This window comes from Saimiri boliviensis, chromosome 19 (assembly GCF_048565385.1).
Source record: "Saimiri boliviensis isolate mSaiBol1 chromosome 19, mSaiBol1.pri, whole genome shotgun sequence".
NCBI lineage: Eukaryota > Metazoa > Chordata > Mammalia > Primates > Cebidae > Saimiri > Saimiri boliviensis.
This window is the reverse complement of record NC_133467.1, coordinates 39,659,684-39,679,699: the sequence shown is the minus strand read 5'-3', so window position 1 is coordinate 39,679,699 and position 20,016 is coordinate 39,659,684. Positions and strand designations below refer to the sequence as shown.

The 20,016-nt window shown below is 44.4% G+C and overlaps 1 protein-coding gene across 5 annotated transcripts in view; it reads left to right on the top strand.

Moving 5' to 3' along the window:
• Window positions 1-19,791, top strand: part of RPRD2 (regulation of nuclear pre-mRNA domain containing 2) — a 102,049-nt gene extending 82,258 nt beyond the window's left edge. For 3 of the 5 annotated variants that reach the window (XM_003941970.4, XM_003941969.4, XM_074390164.1), the window contains 2 exons: window positions 6,593-6,790; window positions 13,728-19,791. In XM_003941970.4, coding sequence (XP_003942019.2) covers window positions 6,593-6,790; window positions 13,728-16,501 — 2,972 coding nt within the window. In that variant the 3' untranslated portion in view covers window positions 16,502-19,791. The remainder of the gene's footprint in view (window positions 1-6,592; window positions 6,791-13,727) is intronic. The other 2 variants (XM_010329746.3, XM_039459958.2) reach the window with 1 other exon arrangement.
• Window positions 19,792-20,016: the final 225 nt, after the last annotated feature.

The window sequence follows — 20,016 nt, the reverse complement described above, 5'->3', positions numbered from 1 at the left end:
CTTTGGGAGGCCAAGGCGGGTGGATCACAAGGTCAGGAGATTGAGACCAGCCTATCCAACATGGTAAAACCCCGTCTCTACTAAAATACAAAAAATTAGCCAAGCGTGGTGGCAGTCCCCTGTAGTCCCAGCTACTCGGGAGGCTGAGACAGGGGAATCGCTTGGACCCAAGCAGCACAGGCTGCAGTGAGCTGAGATCAAGGCACTGCACTCCAGCTTGGTGAAAGAGCAAGACTCTGTCTCAAAAAAAAAAAAAAAAAAATTTTTTTTTGTTTTGTAGGGTTTTTTTTGTTTTGTGTTTTGTTTTTAAGATGCGGTTTTACTCCTGTTGCCCAGGCTGGACTGCAAGGGTGCAAACTCAGCTTACTCCAGCCTCTACCTTCCGGGTTCAAGCTATTCTCCTACCTGAGCCTCCCAAATAGCTGGGACTACAGGCATGTGCCACCATGCCCGGCTAATTTTGTTTTTTTTTTCCTTTGTTTTTGTTTTTTTTTTTTTTTTTTTTTTTGAGACGGAGTTTCGCTCTTGTTACCCAGGCTGGAGTGCAATGGCACGATCTCGGCTCACTGCAACCTCCGCCTCCTGGGTTCCGGCAATTCTCCTGCCTCAGCCTCCTGAGTAGCTGGGATTACAGGCACGCGCCACCATGCCCAGCTAATTTTTTGTATTTTTAGTAGAGACGGGGTTTCACCATGTTGACCAGGATGGTCTCGATCTCTGGACCTCGTGATCCACCCGCCTCGGCCTCCCAAAGTGCTGGGATTACAGGCTTGAGCCACCGCGCCCGGCCCTCTTTTTTTTTTTTAAGATGGGGTTTCACCGTGATGGTCAGGCTGGTCTTGAACACCTGACCTCAGGTGAGCCACTGTGCCTGGCCTTTTTTTTTTTTTTTTTTTTTTTTTTTTTTGAGACGGAGTTTCCGCCTTGTTACCCAGGCTGGAGTGCAATGGCACGATCTCAGCTCACCGCAACCTCCACCTCCTGGGTTCAGGCAATTCTCCTCCCTCAGCCTCCTGAGTAGCTGGGATTACAGGCACGCACTGCCATGCTCAGCTAATTTTTTGTATTTTTTTTTTTTTTTTTTTTTTTTTTGAGATGGAGTTTCGCTCTCGTTACCCAGGCTGGAGTGCAATGGCGCGATCTCGGCTCACCGCAACCTCCGCCTCCTGGGTTCAGGCAATTCTCCTGCCTCAGCCTCCTGAGTAGCTGGGATTACAGGCATGCGCCACCATGCCCACCTAATTTTTTGCATTTTTAGTAGAGACGGGGTTTCACCATGTTGACCAGGATGGTCTCGATCCCTTGACCTCGTGATCCACCCGCCTCGGCCTCCCAAAGTGCTGGGATTACAGGCGTGAGCCACCGCGCCCGGCCAATTTTTTGTATTTTTAGTAGGGATGGGGTTTCACCATGTTGACCAGGCTGGTCTCGGAACTCCTGACCTCAAGACCCACCCACCTTGGCCTCCCAAAGTGCTGGGTTTACAAGCGTGAGTCACCATGTCTGGCTAGTTTTGTATTTTTAGTAGAGACAGATTTCACAGACAGAGTTTCAGCTGGTCTGAAACTCCTGACCTCAGGTCATCCACCTACCGAGTTGTCCCGAAGTGCTGGGATCACAGGCGTGCACTAACGCACCCAGCTAAATTAATTTTTAAATTAAAAAATAAAACAAAATCCAGGCCAGGTGCAGTGGGTCACGCCTATAACCCCAACACTTTGGAAGGTCGAGGTGGGCAGATTACCTGAGGTCAGGAGTTCGAGACCAACCTGGCCAACATGGTGAAACCCGTTCTCTACCAAAAATATAAAAATTATCCGGGCATGGTGGTGGGCACCTGTAATTCTAGCTACTCAGGAGGCTGAGACAGGAGAATCACTTGAACCTGGGAGGCGGAGGTTGCAGTGAGCCGAGACTGCGCCATTGTACTCCAACCTGGGCAGTAAGAGCAAAGCTCTGTTTAAAAAAAAACATCTAGGAGTTGCTAAAAAAAAAAAAAAAAAAAAAAAGAGCGCCGGGCGTGGTGGCTCAAGCCTGTAATCCCAGCACTTTGGGAGGCCAAGGCAGGTGGATCACGAGGTCAAGCGATCGAGACCATCCTGGTCAACATGGTGAAACCCCGTCTCTACTAAAGGTGCAAAAAATTAGCTGGGCATGGTGGCGCGTGCCTGTAATCCCAGCTACTCTGGAGGCTGAGGCAGGAGAATTGCCTGAACCCAGGAGGCGGAGGTTGCGGTGAGCCGAGATCGCGCCATTGCACTCCAGCCTGGGTAACAAGAGCGAAACTCCGTCTCAAGAAAAAGAAAAAAAAAAATCTAGAAAGCGTCATTATAGAAAAGTTAGAAAATAAGCAAAGAGAATGAAATTAATATCTAGGCTGCGCATTGTTGCTCATGCCTGTAATCCCAGCACGTATTTTTAATAGAGACAGGTTTCACCATGTTGGCCAGGCTGTTCTGAAACTCCTGACCTCAGGTGATCCACCCTCTACGTCGTCCTGAAATGCTGAGATCACAGGTGTGCACTACTGCACAGGATGCCGAGATGGTAGATTGCCTGGGAGTTCGAGACCAACCTGGGCAGTATAGTGAGAACCCCATCTCTAAATAAAAATTTTAAATGAAAAAAGTTTTTTAAATAGTAGCTGTAATTCTGTTATCCCAAAAGAAACCACTTGTGTTTACCCTTAAAATTGTATGTGTATACGAATGTTTTGGAGGATTAAATATTTATAATAATTTTTTTAAAAGCAATTGAAATGCCAGGCGTGGTGGCTCATGCCTGTAATCCTAGCACTTTGGGAGGCCAAGGTGGGTAGATCACTTGAGGTCAGGAGTTCGAGACCAGCCTGGCCAACATGGTGAAACCCCATCTTAGGAAAAAAAAAAAAAAATTGAATTGTATTGCATATACTGTTTAAAAACCAGCTGTTTAAAAGTGAATTACGTATCTTGAATGTTTTTATGACTCATTAAATATTTTTCTACATCATTTTTAATAGCTGTATAGCATTTGGTAACTTATCTAATCCTTTATTATTAGGCGCATTCAGTATGTTTCCAGTATTTTACTGTTAAAAGAATACTGTAAGGCCAGACAGGGTGGCTCAAGCCTGCAATCCCAGCACTTTGGGAGGGGAAGAAGGGTGGATCACTTGAAGCCAGGAGTTCGAGACCAGCTTGGACAACATGATGAAACTCCATCTCTACTGAAAAAAAAAAAAATAACAAGAATTAGGCCGGGCGCAGTAGCTCACGACTGTAATCCCAGCACTTCGGGAGGCCAAGGCAGGTGGATCTCCTGAGGTCAGGAGTTCAAGACCAGCCTGGCCAACATGGTGAAACCCTGTCTCTGCTAAAAATACAAAAATTAGCTGGGAGTGGTGGCATGTGTCTGTAGTCTCAGCTCTTTGGGAGGCTGAGGCAGGATAGTCACTTGAACCTAGGAGGAGGAGATTATAATGAGCCAAGATCGTGCCACTGCACTCCAGCCTTGGTGACAGAGCGAGACTCCGTCTCAAAAAAACAAAAACAAAAATTAGCCAGCTGTGCTGGCGCATACCTATAATCCCAGCTACTCGGGAGGCTGAGGCATGAGAATCATTTAAACCCAGAAGGTGAAAGTTGCAGTGAGCTGAGATAGTCACTGCACTCCAGCCTGGGCAACAGAGCAAGACTCTGTCTCAACAACAAAAAAAGAATACTGTAAATGATGATAAAAAAAATTTTATGGCCGGGCGCGGTGGCTCAAGCCTGTAATCCCATCACTTTGGGAGGCCGAGGCGGGTGGATCACAAGGTCAAGAGATCGAGACCATCCTGGTCAACATGGTGAAACCCCGTCTCTACTAAAAATACAAAAAATTAGCTGGGCATGGTGGCACGTGCCTCTAATCCCAGCTACTCAGGAGGCTGAGGCAGGAGAATTGCCTCAGCCCAGGAGGCGGAGGTTGCGGTGAGCCAAGATCACACCATTGCACCACTCCAGCCTGGGTAACAAAAAAAAAAAAAAAAATTATCCAAAAAAAAAATTTCTCAAAAAAAAAAAATTATGAACAAGCGTTTCTAAAAGGATTGCTAAGTATATAAAACTTTTTTAATGGAATTCTATTTGTTTATTTTGAGACAAAGTCTCACTGTCACCTAGCCTAGAGTGCAGTGGTGCAGTCATGGCTCTCTGTAACCTCAAACTAATGAGTTCAAGTGATCCTCCCACCTGAGACTTTAAGTAGCTGAGACCACATGTGTGTGCCACCACACCTTGCTAAGTTTTGTGTTTTTTGGTAGAGACAGGGTCTCCCCGTGTCTCCCAGGCTGATCTTGAACTCCTGCACTCAAGTGTTACTCCCACCTTGGCCTCCTAAAGTGTTAGCATTATGATCATGAGCCACGCACCCTGCCTCAAATTTTTTTAATAAATTTTGCCAGGCGTGATGGGATACCATGTAATCCCAGCTACTCGGGAGGCAAAGGCAAGGGGATCGCTTGAAGCCAGGAATTCAGGCTGTGTAGTTCACAGTGATCATGCCTGCGAGCAGCCACCGCACTCCAGCCTGAGCAACACAGTGAGATCGTGCCTCAAAAAATAAATAAAAATAAATATGTACAGTCTTTTAATATGTTATAACTAAATTGATTTCAAAAAAGTGCTATTTTATATGACTAATAGATGAAAGTTTCTGTTGTTCCTTACACTCGCCAGTTAACTTGCCTTGTACAGTCTACAAACCCAACCTTAAATTTGCATTTCTTTTATGAAACATGTTATCACTTACAACTCTCTTCTTTTTTTTTTTGAGATGGAGTTTTGCTCTTGTTGCCCAGGCTGGAGTGCAATGGCATGTTCTTGGCTTACTACAACCTCTCTGCCTCCCAGGTTCAAGCGATTCTCCTGCCTCAACCTCCCGAGTAGCTGGGATTGCAGGCATGTACCACCATGCCCAGCTAATTTTGTATTTTTAGTAGAGATGGGGTTTCTCTGCATTGGTCAGGCTGGTCTCAAACTCCTGACCTCAGATGATCTGCCTGCCTCGGCCTCCCAGAGTGCTGGGATTACAGGTGTGAGCCACTGCTCCTGGATGCTTATCACTTACGTTTCTTGTGAAATAACCTGTTCATATTTTTTTATCTTTCTTAACAATATCAAATGTTTTTCTCTTTATATATTTTCTTTCCTGTGTTAAAATCAACCTAGTGTTTCAAAATGTAAAGGAAGGTTCTTTTTCTTTTTTTTGAGACAGAGTCTCACTCTGTCACCCAGGCTGGAGTGCAGTGGTGCTATCTTGGCTCACTGCAAACTCTGCCTCCCAAGGTCAAGTGATTCTCCTGCCTCAGCCTTCCGAGTAGCTGGGATTACAGGTGCGCACCGCCATACCCAGCTAATTTTTTTGTTTTTAATAGAGACAGGATTTTACCTTGTTGGTCAGGTAATCTCATTTTAAAGGCTATTTCAAAAGCAAATAACTTCCCAGTCACATAGAATTATGCAGTGCTGAGTTATACAACTGCCAGTGGCTTTCATCAGTCAGCCAGCAGTATTTATTGAGCACCTACAGGGCTCTAAGCTGTAAGTGCCATTTGGTGGAGAAAAAAAGAAATATTGTCTAGGTGTGGTAGCACACACCTGTAATCCCCAGCACGAAAGTCAAAGTAGGAGAATCACTTGAGGTCAAGAGTTCAAGGCCACCTTGGGCAATATAGTAAGACCCTGTCTCTATTTTTTAAAAGTAATAAATATTGAGACTCTCATAATGATGAAAATCACTTAATACTTGTTTTTTTGTTTGTTTGTTTTTTGTTTGTTTGTTTGTTTGAGATGGAGTCACTATGTTACCCAGACTGGAGTGCAGAGGCCTGATCTTGGTTCACTTATCTGCCTCCCGGGTTCAAGTGATGCGCCTGCCATCACGCCCAGCAAATGTTTTATTTTTAGTAGAGATGGGATTTCACTGTGTTGGCCAGGCTGGTCTCCAACTCCTGACCTCAGGTGATCCACCTACCTCGGCTTCCAAAAGCCCTGGGATTACAGGAGTCAGCCGCCGGGCTGGGCCAATACTTGTTTGTTTTAAGGGTGTTCTAAATAAAAGGAGATAATCTTCAGATTTTTTTTTTTGTACATGTCCTGTTATGATGGACCATTTGTGGATCAATCACGGAATAATTCTTGTTAAACATATTAAACTCATTAGAATGACTGGAAAGTATCGGGAATTGAAAAGTCATTTTGAGCTGGGTGCTGTGGCTCACATCTGTAATCCCAGCACTTTGGGAGGCTGAGGCAGGCAGATCACAAGGTCAGGAGATTGAGACCATCCTGGCTAACACAGTGAAACCCTGTCTCTACTAAAAATACAAAAAATTAGCCTGGCATGGTGGTACGTGCCTGTAATCTAAGCTACTTGGGAGGCTGAGGCAGGAGAATCACTTGAACACGGGAGGCAGAGGTAGCGGTGAACCAAGATCATGCCACTGTACTCCATCCTGATCAACAGAGCGAAACGCCCTCTCCAAAAAAAAAAAAAGAAAAAAAAAAAAAGAAAAGAAAAAAAAGTAATTTTGAATTGCATTTTCTTGAGTTCATCTTTCTGCCACCAGGGGTCAGTCCTGCATCAAGACCTTCTCCAGGAACTCCCACCAGCCCCAGCAACCTCACCAGTGGCCTGAAAACACCTGCACCTGCCACAACATCTCACAACCCTCTGGCAAATATCCTCTCCAAGGTGGAGATCACCCCAGAGAGCATTCTGTCTGCACTTTCCAAAACCCAGACACAGTCAGCCCCTACACTGCAAGGTAACTGACATGTGGCAGAGGGACTGGAATTGTGAATGTTTTGTCTCTGGCAAAGATGAATGGAATCCTGGATTCCATTTCTGAGGAATAAAGAGCCATAAAATGTATAATACAGTTAATTCATTATTGAATTTATTTACTTTTTAAAATATATTTTATTTTTGAGATGGAGTCTCACTCTGTTGCCCAGCTTGGGTGCAGTGGAGCAATCTTGGCTCACTGAAACCTCTGCCTCTGAGGTCAAGTGATTGTCCTGCCTCAGCCTCCCTTGCAGCTGGGATTACAGACCCACACCACCATGCCCAGCTAATTTTTGTATTTTTAGTAGAGACGGGGTTTCTCCATGTTGGCCAGGCTGATCTCGAACTCCTGACCTCCGGTGATCCACCCACCTTGGCCTCCCAAAGTGCTGGGATTATAGGTATGAGCCACCACACCTGGCTGTCATTATTCTTTTTTATTTATTTTTTTTTTGAGACAGAGTTCTTTTTTGTTGAGACAGTTTCAGGGAGCCCAGATCGCACCACTGCACTCCAGAGTGGGGGACAGCAAGATTCTGTCTCAAAAAAAAAAAAATTTAAATGAGCATGGTGGTGCATGCCTGTAGTTCCAACTACTCAGGGGGCTAAGGCAGGAGCATCACTTGAGCCCAGAAGTTCAAGGCTGCAGTAAGCTGTGGTCACACTACTGTACTCCAACCTAGGTGATAGAGTGAGACCCTGCTTCAACAACAAACAAACAAGAAATCTTATGAGATGCTAATGTATCCTATTTGTGTCCTAATGTTTTATAGAGGCTTCATTATTATTTTATTAGAGTCTTAGATACAGTATTTTTATTTTCGTCTCTACCTACGATCTCTTTCATTTGACCCTTTCTGTTCGGCTTTGCTAACTATGGTTTGTGCATGATGCTGCCTGCTTCTAACCTTTTCTCATAAATCTTTTCTACTCTCTACCCTCTTATGCTCCAGATACCAACGAAACCCTTTTTAAGCACCGTAGTATAATTACGTAACGATTTGCAAATACCAGGAGAGTGTCTTCCATGTAGTGATTTACTCTATGGCAGTAGTCTCAACCAAAGGCCTCCAGCAGGGACATTTGGCAATATCTGCAGACCTTTTTAGTTGTCTCGGCTGAGGTAAGGGTAGGGGTGCTACTGCCTTTAGTGAGTAGAAGCCAGGAGGATGCTTCTGAATATCCTGCCATGTGTAAGACAGCCCCCAACAATAAAGAATTATCTAGCCCAAAGTGTCAGTAGTGCTGAGGTTGAGAAACCCTGCTCTCTGTGAATGGAGTGGTATAAAACAGTTTCCTAAAATGTTCTGTAAGTGGATCATTCAAGCATACTATAGTGAGCTTTGTCTTGAGATACAGAAGAATTTTGTTACACAGAACTAAATAGTATTAATCATCCACAGTTCCTATCTATTGGCATCAGCAATAAAGAATTGATGACTGCAGCATATGTTGTACTACTAATATCAGGGACAATTGGAGAAATTGACGTGTTTATGATTTCTCCCTTTTTATTTTTATTTATTTAGTTTTTGTTTTTTTGAGACAGAGGCTTGCTTTGTTCCCCAGGCTGGAGTTCAGTGGCGTGATCTCTGCTCACTGTAACCTCTGCCTCCTGGGTTCAAGTGATTCTTCTGCCTCAGCCTCTTGAGTAGCTGGGATTACAGGCACCTGCCACCACACTCAGCTAATTTTTTTATTTATAGTAGAGACGGTGTTTCACCACGTTGGCTATGGCCAGGCTGGTCTTGAACTCTTGACCTCATGTATGATCCGCCCACCTTGGCCTCCCAAAGTGCTGGGATTACAGGTGTGAGCCACCTCACCCAGCCTCTTTTCTTTTTTTTTTTCTTTTTTTTTGTTGTTAGTTTGTTTTTGAGACAAGGTCTCGCTCTTGTCACCCAGGCTGGAGTGCAGTGGCGTGATTTCAGCTCACTACAACCTCCACCTGCTGGGTTCAGTAGATTCAAGACGGGGCTTCACCATGGTTGGCCAGGCTGGTCTCGAACTCCTGACATTGGGTGATCTGCTCTTCTCGGCCTCCCAAAGTGCTGGGATTATAGGTGTGAACCACCACACCTGGCCCATGTAGAATTTCTGATGAGCCAATATTTGAACAGAACTAGGTTCCTTATGGAATGTGGAATTCTCTTTGACTTTTAAAAGGACCAGATCTAGCAACTTAAATAGATGTATTTTCTCAGAGACTGTTAATGAAATCTTAGAACTTTGTTCTGATTGTATCATCCACAGCCCTAGGTATTGACAGATTTACAATACTAAAGAGAAACTTTAGGCTGGGACAGGTGTATCACCTGAGGTCAGGAGTTCAAGACCAGCCTGGCCAACAGGGTAAACCTGTCTTTCCAAAACAAAACAAAAAAAATTAGCCAGGCGTGGTGGCTCGCACCTGTAACCCCAACTACTTAGGAGACTGAGGCAGGAGAATCACTTGAACCTGAGAGGCAGAGGTTGCAGTAAGCCGAGATAGGCAGAGGTTGCAGTGAGCCAAGATGGCACCATTGCACTCTAGCCTGGGTGACAAGAGCAAAACTGTCTCAAAAGAGAGAGACTTCAGTGGGCAAAGGAGCATACAGTATGGCTTGTTATGAAGAACAAACTTTTGGCGGGGCTCAGTGGCTCATGCCTGTAATCCTAACACTTTAGGAAGCTGAGATGGGAGGATCACTTAGGCCAGGGGTTTGAGACCAGCCTGGTCAATATAGCAACACCCCCCCATCTCTATTTTTTTAAAATAATTTTTAAAAAGAAAAACTGGAGAACAGTAACATTTAGTGGTGAGATACAATTTTACCTATTACCAGAAATGTCAGTAGTATATCTGTCTTAACAAGATGTTCTTTTGAAGAGTTACCCCAAAACACCTGAAAAGTATATAGAAATATCTTTTAAAAATTATATTACATTATCATATGTCACATTCTGGTGTTTGAGGGTTTCTGGGTTTGTGAGAACAATGATTACTAAGAAATAAATCAGGCTGGGCATGGTGGCTTATGCCTGTAAGCACCTTGGGAGGCTGAAGGAGGAGAATCACTTAAGCCCAAGATTTCAAGACCAGCCTGGGCAACATAGTAAGACCTTGTCTCAACTAAAAATAAAAAAATTAGCTGAACATAGTGACACACACCTGTGGTCCAGGCTACTGGAGAGGATAAGGCAGGAGAATCTTTTGAGCACAAGAGATTGAGGTTATAGTGAGCTGTGATCGCACCACTGCACTCCAGCCTGGGTGACAGAGCAAGAGCCTGTCACTTAAGAAAAGAAAAAAAGAAGAATTAAACTATTAGGAGGGATTAATTATGTAACTAGGGAACTTGTTGGAATGAAACATGGATTTTTTTTTTTTTCCTCAGGAGGTTCATAACTAAAGTAAACATTATTTCAGTCGTTTGGATATTACTGAATATTTATTGAATAACAATAAAGACCATGCTTCAGGTGAAGTCTTCCTAAGAAATAAAAATAAAAAAGGCCGGGCACGGTGGCTCATTCCTGTAATCCTAGCACTTTGGGAGGCCAAGGTGGGTGAATCAGCTGAGGTCAGGAGTTCAACACCAGTCTGGCCACCATGGTGAAACCCTTTTTTTTTTTTTTTTTTTTTGAGACGGAGTTTCACTCTTGTTACCCAGGCTGGAGTGCAATGGTGCGATCTCGGCTCACCGCAACCTCTGCCTCCTGGGCTCAGGCAATTCTCCTGCCTCAGCCTCCTAAGTAGCTGGGATTACAGGCACGTGCCACCATGCCCAGCTAGTTTTTTGTATTTTTAGTAGAGACGGGGTTTCACCATGTTGACCAGGATGGTCTCGATCTCTTGACCTCGTGATCCACCTGCCTCGGCCTCCCAAAGTGCTGGGATTACAGGCTTGAGCCACCGCGCCCGGCCTGAAACCCCATCTTAAAAATAAATAAATAAATAAATAAATAAATAAATAAATAAAATAGGAAAAAGAAAAAAAAAAAGACCATGCAGCATTATTTGGAAATAAATGGCTTTAAAATGTTGCAAGGGGCCGGGCGCGGTGGCTCAAGCCTGTAATCCCAGCACTTTGGGAGGCCAAGGCGGGTGGATCACAAGGTCGAGAGATCGAGACCAACCTGGTGAACATGGTGAAACCCCGTCTCTACTAAAAAAAAATACAAAAAATTAGCTGGGCATGGTGGCGTGTGCCTGTAATCCCAGCTACTCGGGAGGCTGAGGCAGGAGAATTGCCTGAACCCAGGAGGCGGAGGTTGCGGTGAGCTGAGATCGCACTATTGCACTCCAGCCTGGGCAACAAGAACGAAACTCCATCTCAGGAAAGAAAAAAAATAAAAAAATAAAAATAAATAAATAAATAAAAAATAAAAATAAAATGTTGCAAGGATGGAGGGGACTTGAAATTCTTTAGACCTTAAATATGTTAGAATATGGGTTAAAATTGAAATTTTGAAGCAACATTGAGGTATCACATGAAGTATTTTCTTTCACCACATAATTACTAAGGAACAATTTTAGTGTATCAGTGACTAAAAGCTATAAATTTGGGTGAAATGTTATTAAAATGTTTATTTATTTTTTAAGATGGATTTTCGCCGGGCGCGGTGGCTCAAGCCTGTAATCCCAGCACTTTGGGAGGCCGAGGCGGGTGGATCACGAGGTCGAGAGATCGAGACCATCCTGGTCAACATGGTGAAACCCCGTCTCTACTAAAAGTGCAAAAAATTAGCTGGGCATGGTGGCACGTGCCTGTAATCCCAGCTACTCAGGAGGCTGAGGCAGGAGAATTGCCTGAGCCCAGGAGGCGGAGGTTGCGGTGAGCTGAGATCGCGCCATTGCACTCCAGCCTGGGTAACAAGAGCGAAACTCCGTCTCAAAAAAAAAAAAAAAAAAAAAAAAAAAAGATGGGTTTTCACCATGATGGCCAGGCTGGTCTTGAACTTCTGACCTCAGGTGATCCACCCACCTCGGCCTCCCAAAGTGCTAGGATTACAGGCGTGAGCCACTGCGCCCAGCCTAAAATGTTTTAAATTATTTTTAAATAAAGAGACTCACTTTGTCACCGAGCCTGGAGTGCAGTGACAGAATCATAGTTAGCTTACTCTAACCTTGAGCTGGGCACAAGTGATCCTCCAGCCTCAGCCTCCTGAGTAGATAGGACTACAGGCATATGCCATCATGCCCAGCTGATTTTTAAACTTTTTTTTTTTTTTTTTGAGAGGTACTCTCTCTCTGTCGCCCAGTCTGAAGTGCAGTGGCACGATCTCGGCTCACTGCAACCTCCACCTCCCAGGTTCAAGCAATTCTGCTGTCTCAGCCTCCCAGGTATCTGGGATTACAGGCACCAGCCACCAACCCCGGCTAATTTTTGTATTTTTAGTAGAGATGAAGTTTCACCGTGTTGGCCAGGCTGCTCTCAAACTCCTGACCTCAGGTGATTTGCCTGACTCAGCCTCCCAAAGTGCTGGGATTTCAAGGGTGAGCCACTGCACCTGGCAGATTTTTTAAATTTTTTTAGAGACAGATTCTCACTGTGTTGCCTAGGTGGGTCTCAAACTCCTGGCCTCAAGCCATCCTCCTGCCTCTGCTACCCAAAATGCCAGGATTACAGGCATGAGCCACCATGCCCAGCTGAAAGTTTTCATTTATGACCAGAAATTGGGTAAATTTTCCAAAATACAATTGAATTTGTAGGACCTTCTATTATCTTTTTGTCAAGTATTTTTCTAAAAAAATTTTCTACAGGGGCATTTTGCTTTGTTGAACTTCAGCCTTTGCCAAAGAGAATTCTTTCACAGTGCTTCCGAGAAAGTTTTGACTATCATTGAACACAGTTGAATTTCATCATTGTTAATCTGGATTAAATAATCCTTGGATTTTCCACGCTATCAAATAGGGATTGTGTGTTTTTTTTGTGAAAAGACCAGTGTCCTGGTGGTTTGTCTTTTTAAGTCTTTGTGGTATATGTTTATTATAGCTACATTTTACAACCAAAACAGATGGTTGAAAGCATTGTTTTCCAAAAAGTAGCAGTAGTCTGCCAAGAGATGCTTCTTGAAAAAAGTGTTGGCTGTTCAGATAAATCTCCAAAATTTACATTTGCCTTTGTCTTGTTCTTGAAAATAACAACGTATAGCCGGGCGCAGTGGCTCACGTCTGTAATCCCAGCACTTTGGGAGGCCGAGGCGGGTGGATCATGAGGTCAAGAGATCGAGACCATCCTGGCCAACATGGTGAAACCCCGTCTCTACTAAAAATACAAAAAATCAGCTGGGCATGGTGGCGCACACCTGTAGTCCTAGCTACTCAGGAGGCTGAGGCAGGAGAATTGTCTGAACCCAGGAGGCGGAAGTTGTGGTGAGCCAAGATCGCACCATTGCACTCCAGCCTGGGTAACAAGAGCGAAACTCCGTCTCAAAAAAAAAAGAAAGAAAGAAAATAACAACGTATATTAACTTAATAGAGATAATTGTGGTGTGAAGGTTGGCTCGGAAAGGTAGAACAGAAGATCTGTTTGTATTTAGAGAAATATTTCCACAGATCAAACATTAAGATGGCTTAAAGTGTTGTTTTAAGAATAATGTTGCCTCCTTTCTTTTCCTGCTTTGCCTTACTTAAACTATGAATGATTCTGACATTAAAATCTCCCCCTTCCTGTGGCCTTTTATTGTGCCATGTTGGGCTTATTTCTGGACTGTACTGGAAACATTTCAGTGATTTGCTCTTTATTGATAAATAGGCCGAGTATTTTCTATGACATTTAGCCATTGCTTGTTTGGTCTGGATTCTTTTTGGCCTTACACTCTGTCTATCTGGTTCCCACCAAAATGAATGAGAATATCTGATTAGCCTGCATTGTTTGCATTGTATCATAGGGAGTTGTTCTTTTGAAGCCCTCTAATCTTTGTTTCTACAGGCCTGTCATCTTTACTTCAGAGTGTTACTGGGAACCCAGTTCCAGCCAGTGAAGCTGCTTCACAGAGCACTTCAGCTTCCCCTGCCAACACCACAGTCTCTACCGTAAAGGGAAGAAGTCTGCCCTCCAGTACCCAACCCTTTATTCCCAAAAGCTTCAACTATTCTCCTAACTCATCAACTTCTGAAGTCTCTTCAACTTCAGCCAGCAAGGCCTCGATTGGGCAAAGCCCAGGGCTCCCAAGCGCTACTTTTAAACTACCATCCAACTCTCTGGGGTTTACAGCTCCCCACAATACTAGCCCTGCTGCCCCACCTACGGAAGTTACCCTGTGCCAATCTTCAGAGGTGTCCAAGCCAAAACTGGAGTCAGAGTCCACCTCCCCAAGCTTGGAAATGAAGATCCACAACTTCTTAAAAGGTAATCCTGGTTTCAGTGGCTTAAACTTAAACATCCCAATCCTGAGCAGTTTGGGGTCCAGCGCCCCATCAGAGAGCCATCCCTCAGACTTCCAGCGTGGCCCTACTAGCACCTCAATCGACAACATTGATGGAACCCCTGTACGGGATGAACGGAGTGGGACACCCACCCAGGATGAGATGATGGACAAGCCCACATCCAGCAGTGTCGATACCATGTCCCTGCTCTCTAAGATCATTAGCCCTGGTTCCTCAACACCCAGCAGTACAAGATCACCACCCCCTGGGAGAGATGAAAGCTATCCCCGAGAGCTCTCCAATTCTGTTTCTACATATCGACCCTTTGGTCTGGGCAGTGAATCTCCCTATAAGCAGCCTTCTGATGGAATGGAGAGACCATCTTCCCTGATGGACTCTTCACAGGAAAAGTTCTACCCAGATACTTCTTTCCAAGAAGATGAGGATTACCGAGATTTTGACTATTCAGGGCCTCCACCCTCTGCCATGATGAACCTAGAGAAGAAACCAGCCAAATCTATCCTGAAATCAAGCAAGCTGTCTGATACCACCGAGTACCAGCCAATTCTGTCCAGTTATAGCCACAGAGCCCAAGAATTTGGGGTAAAGTCTGCCTTCCCTCCATCTGTAAGGGCCCTGCTGGACTCTAGTGAGAACTGTGATCGTCTCTCATCTTCCCCTGGGCTATTTGGTGCCTTCAGCGTAAGAGGGAATGAACCTGGGTCTGACCGGTCACCATCACCGAGTAAGAATGATTCATTTTTCACCCCTGACTCCAACCACAATAGCTTGTCTCAATCTACCACTGGGCATCTCAGTTTGCCACAGAAGCAGTACCCAGACTCTCCTCACCCAGTCCCACATCGTTCCCTTTTCTCTCCGCAGAACACCCTTGCCGCTCCCACGAGTCACCCACCCACATCAGGCGTGGAGAAAGTCCTGGCCTCCACCATTTCCACCACGTCGACGATTGAATTTAAGAATATGCTTAAAAACGCCTCACGTAAGCCCTCAGATGATAAGCATTTTGGCCAGGCCCCCAGCAAGGGCACTCCAACTGATGGTGTCAGTCTCTCAAACCTCACCCAGCCCAGCTTGCCCGCCGCTGATCAGCAGCAACAAGAAGAGCACTACCGCATAGAAACCCGCGTCTCCTCCTCCTGCTTAGACTTGCCTGATAGCACAGAAGAAAAGGGGGCCCCTATAGAAACCTTGGGTTATCACAATGCATCCAATAGGAGGATGTCAGGGGAGCCGATCCAGACCGTAGAGTCCATCCGAGTTCCTGGGAAGGGAAATAGAGGACACGGGCGTGAGGCTTCAAGGGTGGGTTGGTTTGATCTGAGCACATCAGGTAGCTCTTTTGACAATGGCCCCTCAAGTGCCTCTGAGTTGGCATCCCTTGGGGGTGGGGGCAGCGGAGGCCTCACTGGCTTTAAAACAGCACCATACAAAGAACGGGCACCCCAATTTCAGGAGAGTGTCGGCAGCTTCCGTTCCAACAGTTTCAACTCAACATTTGAGCATCATCTTCCCCCGTCCCCCTTGGAACATGGGACACCCTTCCAAAGAGAGCCAGTGGGGCCGTCATCTGCCCCACCTGTCCCTCCTAAGGATCATGGTGGTATCTTCTCTCGAGATGCACCCACTCATCTACCCTCTGTGGATCTTTCGAACCCCTTCACAAAGGAGGCGGCCCTGGCCCATGCTGCCCCACCCCCTCCTCCCGGAGAGCACAGTGGAATTCCTTTCCCTACCCCACCTCCTCCTCCCCCTCCTGGGGAACGCAGCAGCAGCGGTGGCAGTGGCGTCCCCTTTTCTACCCCACCCCCTCCTCCACCACCTGTTGACCACTCTGGAGTCGTACCCTTCCCAGCCCCGCCACTGGCAGAGCACGGAGTGGCAGGGGCTGTGGCAGTATTTCCCAAGGACCATAGTTCCCTCCTTCAAGGGACCCTGGCTGAGCATTTTGGGGTGCTCCCAGGACCCAGGGACCACGGGGTCCCCACCCAACGGGACCTCAACGGCCCTGGTCTTAGCCGTGTACGAGAGAGCCTGACCCTATCCTCCCATTCTCTGGAACACCTGGGCCCGCCCCATGGAGGAGGAGGTGGGGGAGGCAGCAACAGCAGCAGTGGGCCCCCCTTGGGTCCCTCACACAGAGACGCCATCAGCCGGAGTGGTATGATCTTACGGAGTCCCCGGCCAGACTTTCGGCCTAGGGAACCTTTTCTCAGCAGAGACCCATTTCACAGTTTAAAGAGACCCAGGCCACCTTTTGCTAGGGGCCCTCCGTTCTTTGCACCAAAACGCCCATTCTTTCCTCCCAGGTACTGATGGAAACCAAGGGAAAGGCATTTTGAACAGTCTAGAGAACATTGGAAGTAGGAGTTTGGTTCATTGTTTTTTGTTTTTATTTGTTTTCTCTTTCTCGATTTTTTTTTTTTTATTGTAACAAAGGGCCTCTCTTCCAAAGTAAGAAGTCATGTATGCTTACATTTTACTATTCCATTCAGTCCTCCCTCCCATTGCACTTATCTGCCTTCCCCAAGTTGTTTGTATTTAAAAAAAAAAAAAAAAAAGAAAAAAAAAGGAAAAGAAAAAAAAAGGTAAACATAACCAAAGCCACTTCATTTGGCTGGGGGGTTGGGGAGTGGGAAGGAAAGCAACCTTTATTTTACCCCATCTATTGAAGAGTATTATTACATTTGAAATAAAACTTCCATCAGTACAGATAACCACATGTGCAATGTTGGGATGTTATTTTGGGCTTGGCTTATCGAGTAGTCACTGGAAGGATTCCTGTCCCCTCTCTCTGCAGCTAAGTAACTGCCGTAGCCAGCTGGGCTCCTTCCCCGTGGATCTGTGCCCTACTGACAGTTGAGAGATGTTGCAAGGGAGGAGATGTGGGGGATCCTGGACCTGTCAGGTGTATCTGTTTGGTTTCTAAAGGCATGTTGAAGTTGAGTTCTTTGCCCTTCTCCTAAATTTTTTTTTTTTTTTTAATCGGCCTCAAGGTTAAAATAAGGAGTGACTACAGTATTTATAATAAGGAAAGGAAGCATTAATGGTGTCATGTGACCTGCCTGGTTTTAGTAAACAAAAGAATAGGAAAGGTATTCAAGGAGGTTTCACATGTCTTGCACCAAGCTCATGCCTCTTGCTTTTCTTTTTTGACTTTATTTCCCTCAGTTTTTCTTCTACTGTGGCCCGAAAGAGAGTCACTACAGTTGACTGTTGATACAAAGGTGCAACAGAAATCTTATCTCTGCATTTTTACATATAAGAAGTAGACATTAATTTTACCACGGTGCCTCCCTAATGTAAGTGATATTTATTGGTGGTTTTCAACCAAGGTTAACTATTAGAGAAAGAAATATTTGTCTTTATCTCCCTTTTCCCCTTGCCTCGGTTATGTTATTCACTCCTATTCTTGATATTTTAAAGAAGGAGATTGAATAGCATTTTCCTTTATATTATACCTCTTCAGACATGTGTCTATCCCATTTCAGGGCTCAAGTCTTATCCCTACTTCCTGCTCCCAACAGGAAATAAAGACCATTTTTTCTGCCCTTAGTTATTTTACATGTGAGATAAGTGCTTTCCTTCTCCCTGGGACTGAAAGACTTGTTTGTATTTCTACATCTAGTACTTGGGAAATAGACAATCACTGTACTTTGAGTGTTTATATCTAGGGATACTGAAAAGTAAATGTTGCTTTACTACAATTTTTTTTTAATTTAGTGTCTTACCCCAAGGCATATACACTCATCCAGCTAGATGAGTAAAACAGTGTATGTTTAGTTTTTCAGAGAATTCTAGCAAACTTAGTATTTTCTTCCAAGTTAGTATAGAACTAACTATAGGAAGTATGGGGTTGCTTTTTCATCCAGTGGAATATTAAAGATGGTGGAGGGTGGGCAATGTACTGACAGAAAACGATTCTCTGTCTCAAAGTGAACTGCTTTTCAGAGAAACAGCAGCATAAACCAAGTGCGCACCATGGTTTGGGAGTTTTTGTGTAATTTATTCTGTTATTTATTTGGGCTCGCCATGCGTTCTGGGGTTAGGATGCTGCAGGTCATTCACCTTCCTAATGCCTGTCTGGTTTTAAGCCAACTGTTCTTTCTTTCCTCGACCCTCTCTCTGCCCTGTAGCTCTCACCACAAAAATGCATGATACCATGACCTTGTGTGTGGGGTGGGGTATGTAGTGTAGCAAAGAAAAGAAGGTATAGTTATATTGAGTCCTAAGACATTTGTTTAGGGAAAAGCATAAGAGAAAATGGGGTGGGGTGGGGAAAATTACATTTGACTTTCAAAATTGAAATAGTTTTTTTTTTTTTTTTTTTTTGCAGAGATTAAATGGGATGTTTTTCATTCTAGAATAAAAGAATGTGAATTCTCTCTGCTGCTCTTGTTTAAGCTAAAAGTAGTGTTTACTTGAAAAGGCTCTCTGACCATTTAATCTTATCAGAAAATATGGGGATGTCAAGAAAGTGGCTTCCTGAATGTTGGGGTGGTATAATTGTCCTCAAAAGTATGATGGTTAATACATGAGAGGAAGACTCTTGTACAGTTTCAAAGATGGGCTTTTAAGGAGTTGGGTTTTTGTGGGGTACTTTTTTGGTTTTTAAGCCACAAAAGCCTCAATATGTTTGTTTTAGGATGGAAGTGAGGATTTGTATGAGACTGTCAGCTATTAATTTTAAGGAAATCTTAAAATTTACATTAACAGCAGTAAATGGAGGTGACAATGTATATATGTGATATAGTGAAACAAAAAAAAGACAGTTCTGGTATTCATAACACGAAACAAAGGGGTTTTGTTCTTTCTGTGTCTGTTATTTAAAACTCCATGACCATGCTCTGACTTTCGTATTTCAACCTGAGTTTAAACAAATAAACAAGATATTTTTTAAAGAAAGCATAACTTAATGTGTCTTGGCAAGGACATGATTCATATTGAAACAATGTGAGAAGTTGTTACTAAGGTCCTTGGTACTCACTGTCAAATCACAGACAGAGAATTGTTAGGGGTTGTGAATACACTGGTACCACTTAAAGTTCAGTGATACAGTATCAGAAATAGGGTCCTTAAGGATTTTGAAAGCGTTTACTCTTCAGTCAGCTTAAATGAGAGCTCTCTCCCTGCTCCCCTTTACCCTCCCAAAAGTTGAGAGTAAACAGAATTTGGTTTGATTCCAGGGAGGGGAAAATGAGCAGAGAATAGGACTTTTATACTTTCCAATACCAGAAATACAATGTTTGTGATATATATGGTACAGCAAACCTATCTAGATAATGTGAATACGATAAACTTCCTAACTGCAGGATAGTCACTCTAATCCTGAAGTTAACCAGTTCCTGCAGAATTGAGCTTCAGCTGTTACTGTTTTGAAGCCGCTGTAAATTACTGCTTTCCCCAATTCCCCCACCGTTTTTTTTTAATGGGCGGGGTGGGGGGGTGGGGGGAGGCGCCTGTTAAGATTTAAAATAGTTATGTTGGATTGATATTCTCACTTGTTCAGTGTGGAAAACAAAACAAGTACATGCTTTAGAGGTAACAACAATGAAATCCTTTTGAAATGTGTATTAATATCGTTTAATAAAATAACTAGTTCGAAAGGTTTGACATTTTTCTTTGAGACTGGGGCTTGGACCAAGGGCCCCTGGCTTCCTGGTGAGTGCAAATAGGAGGGAACATCTCAGGAGCTGGAACTGCTGCTTTGTGGAGCAGGCTTGTCATTGGGAAAACCTAAATTTTCTCCAGCAAAGACCCAGCATGACTGTCCAGGGCTGAAGGTGAAACCAGCTACAGAATGCAGAAGGAAAAGCCTGAATATATCTCAG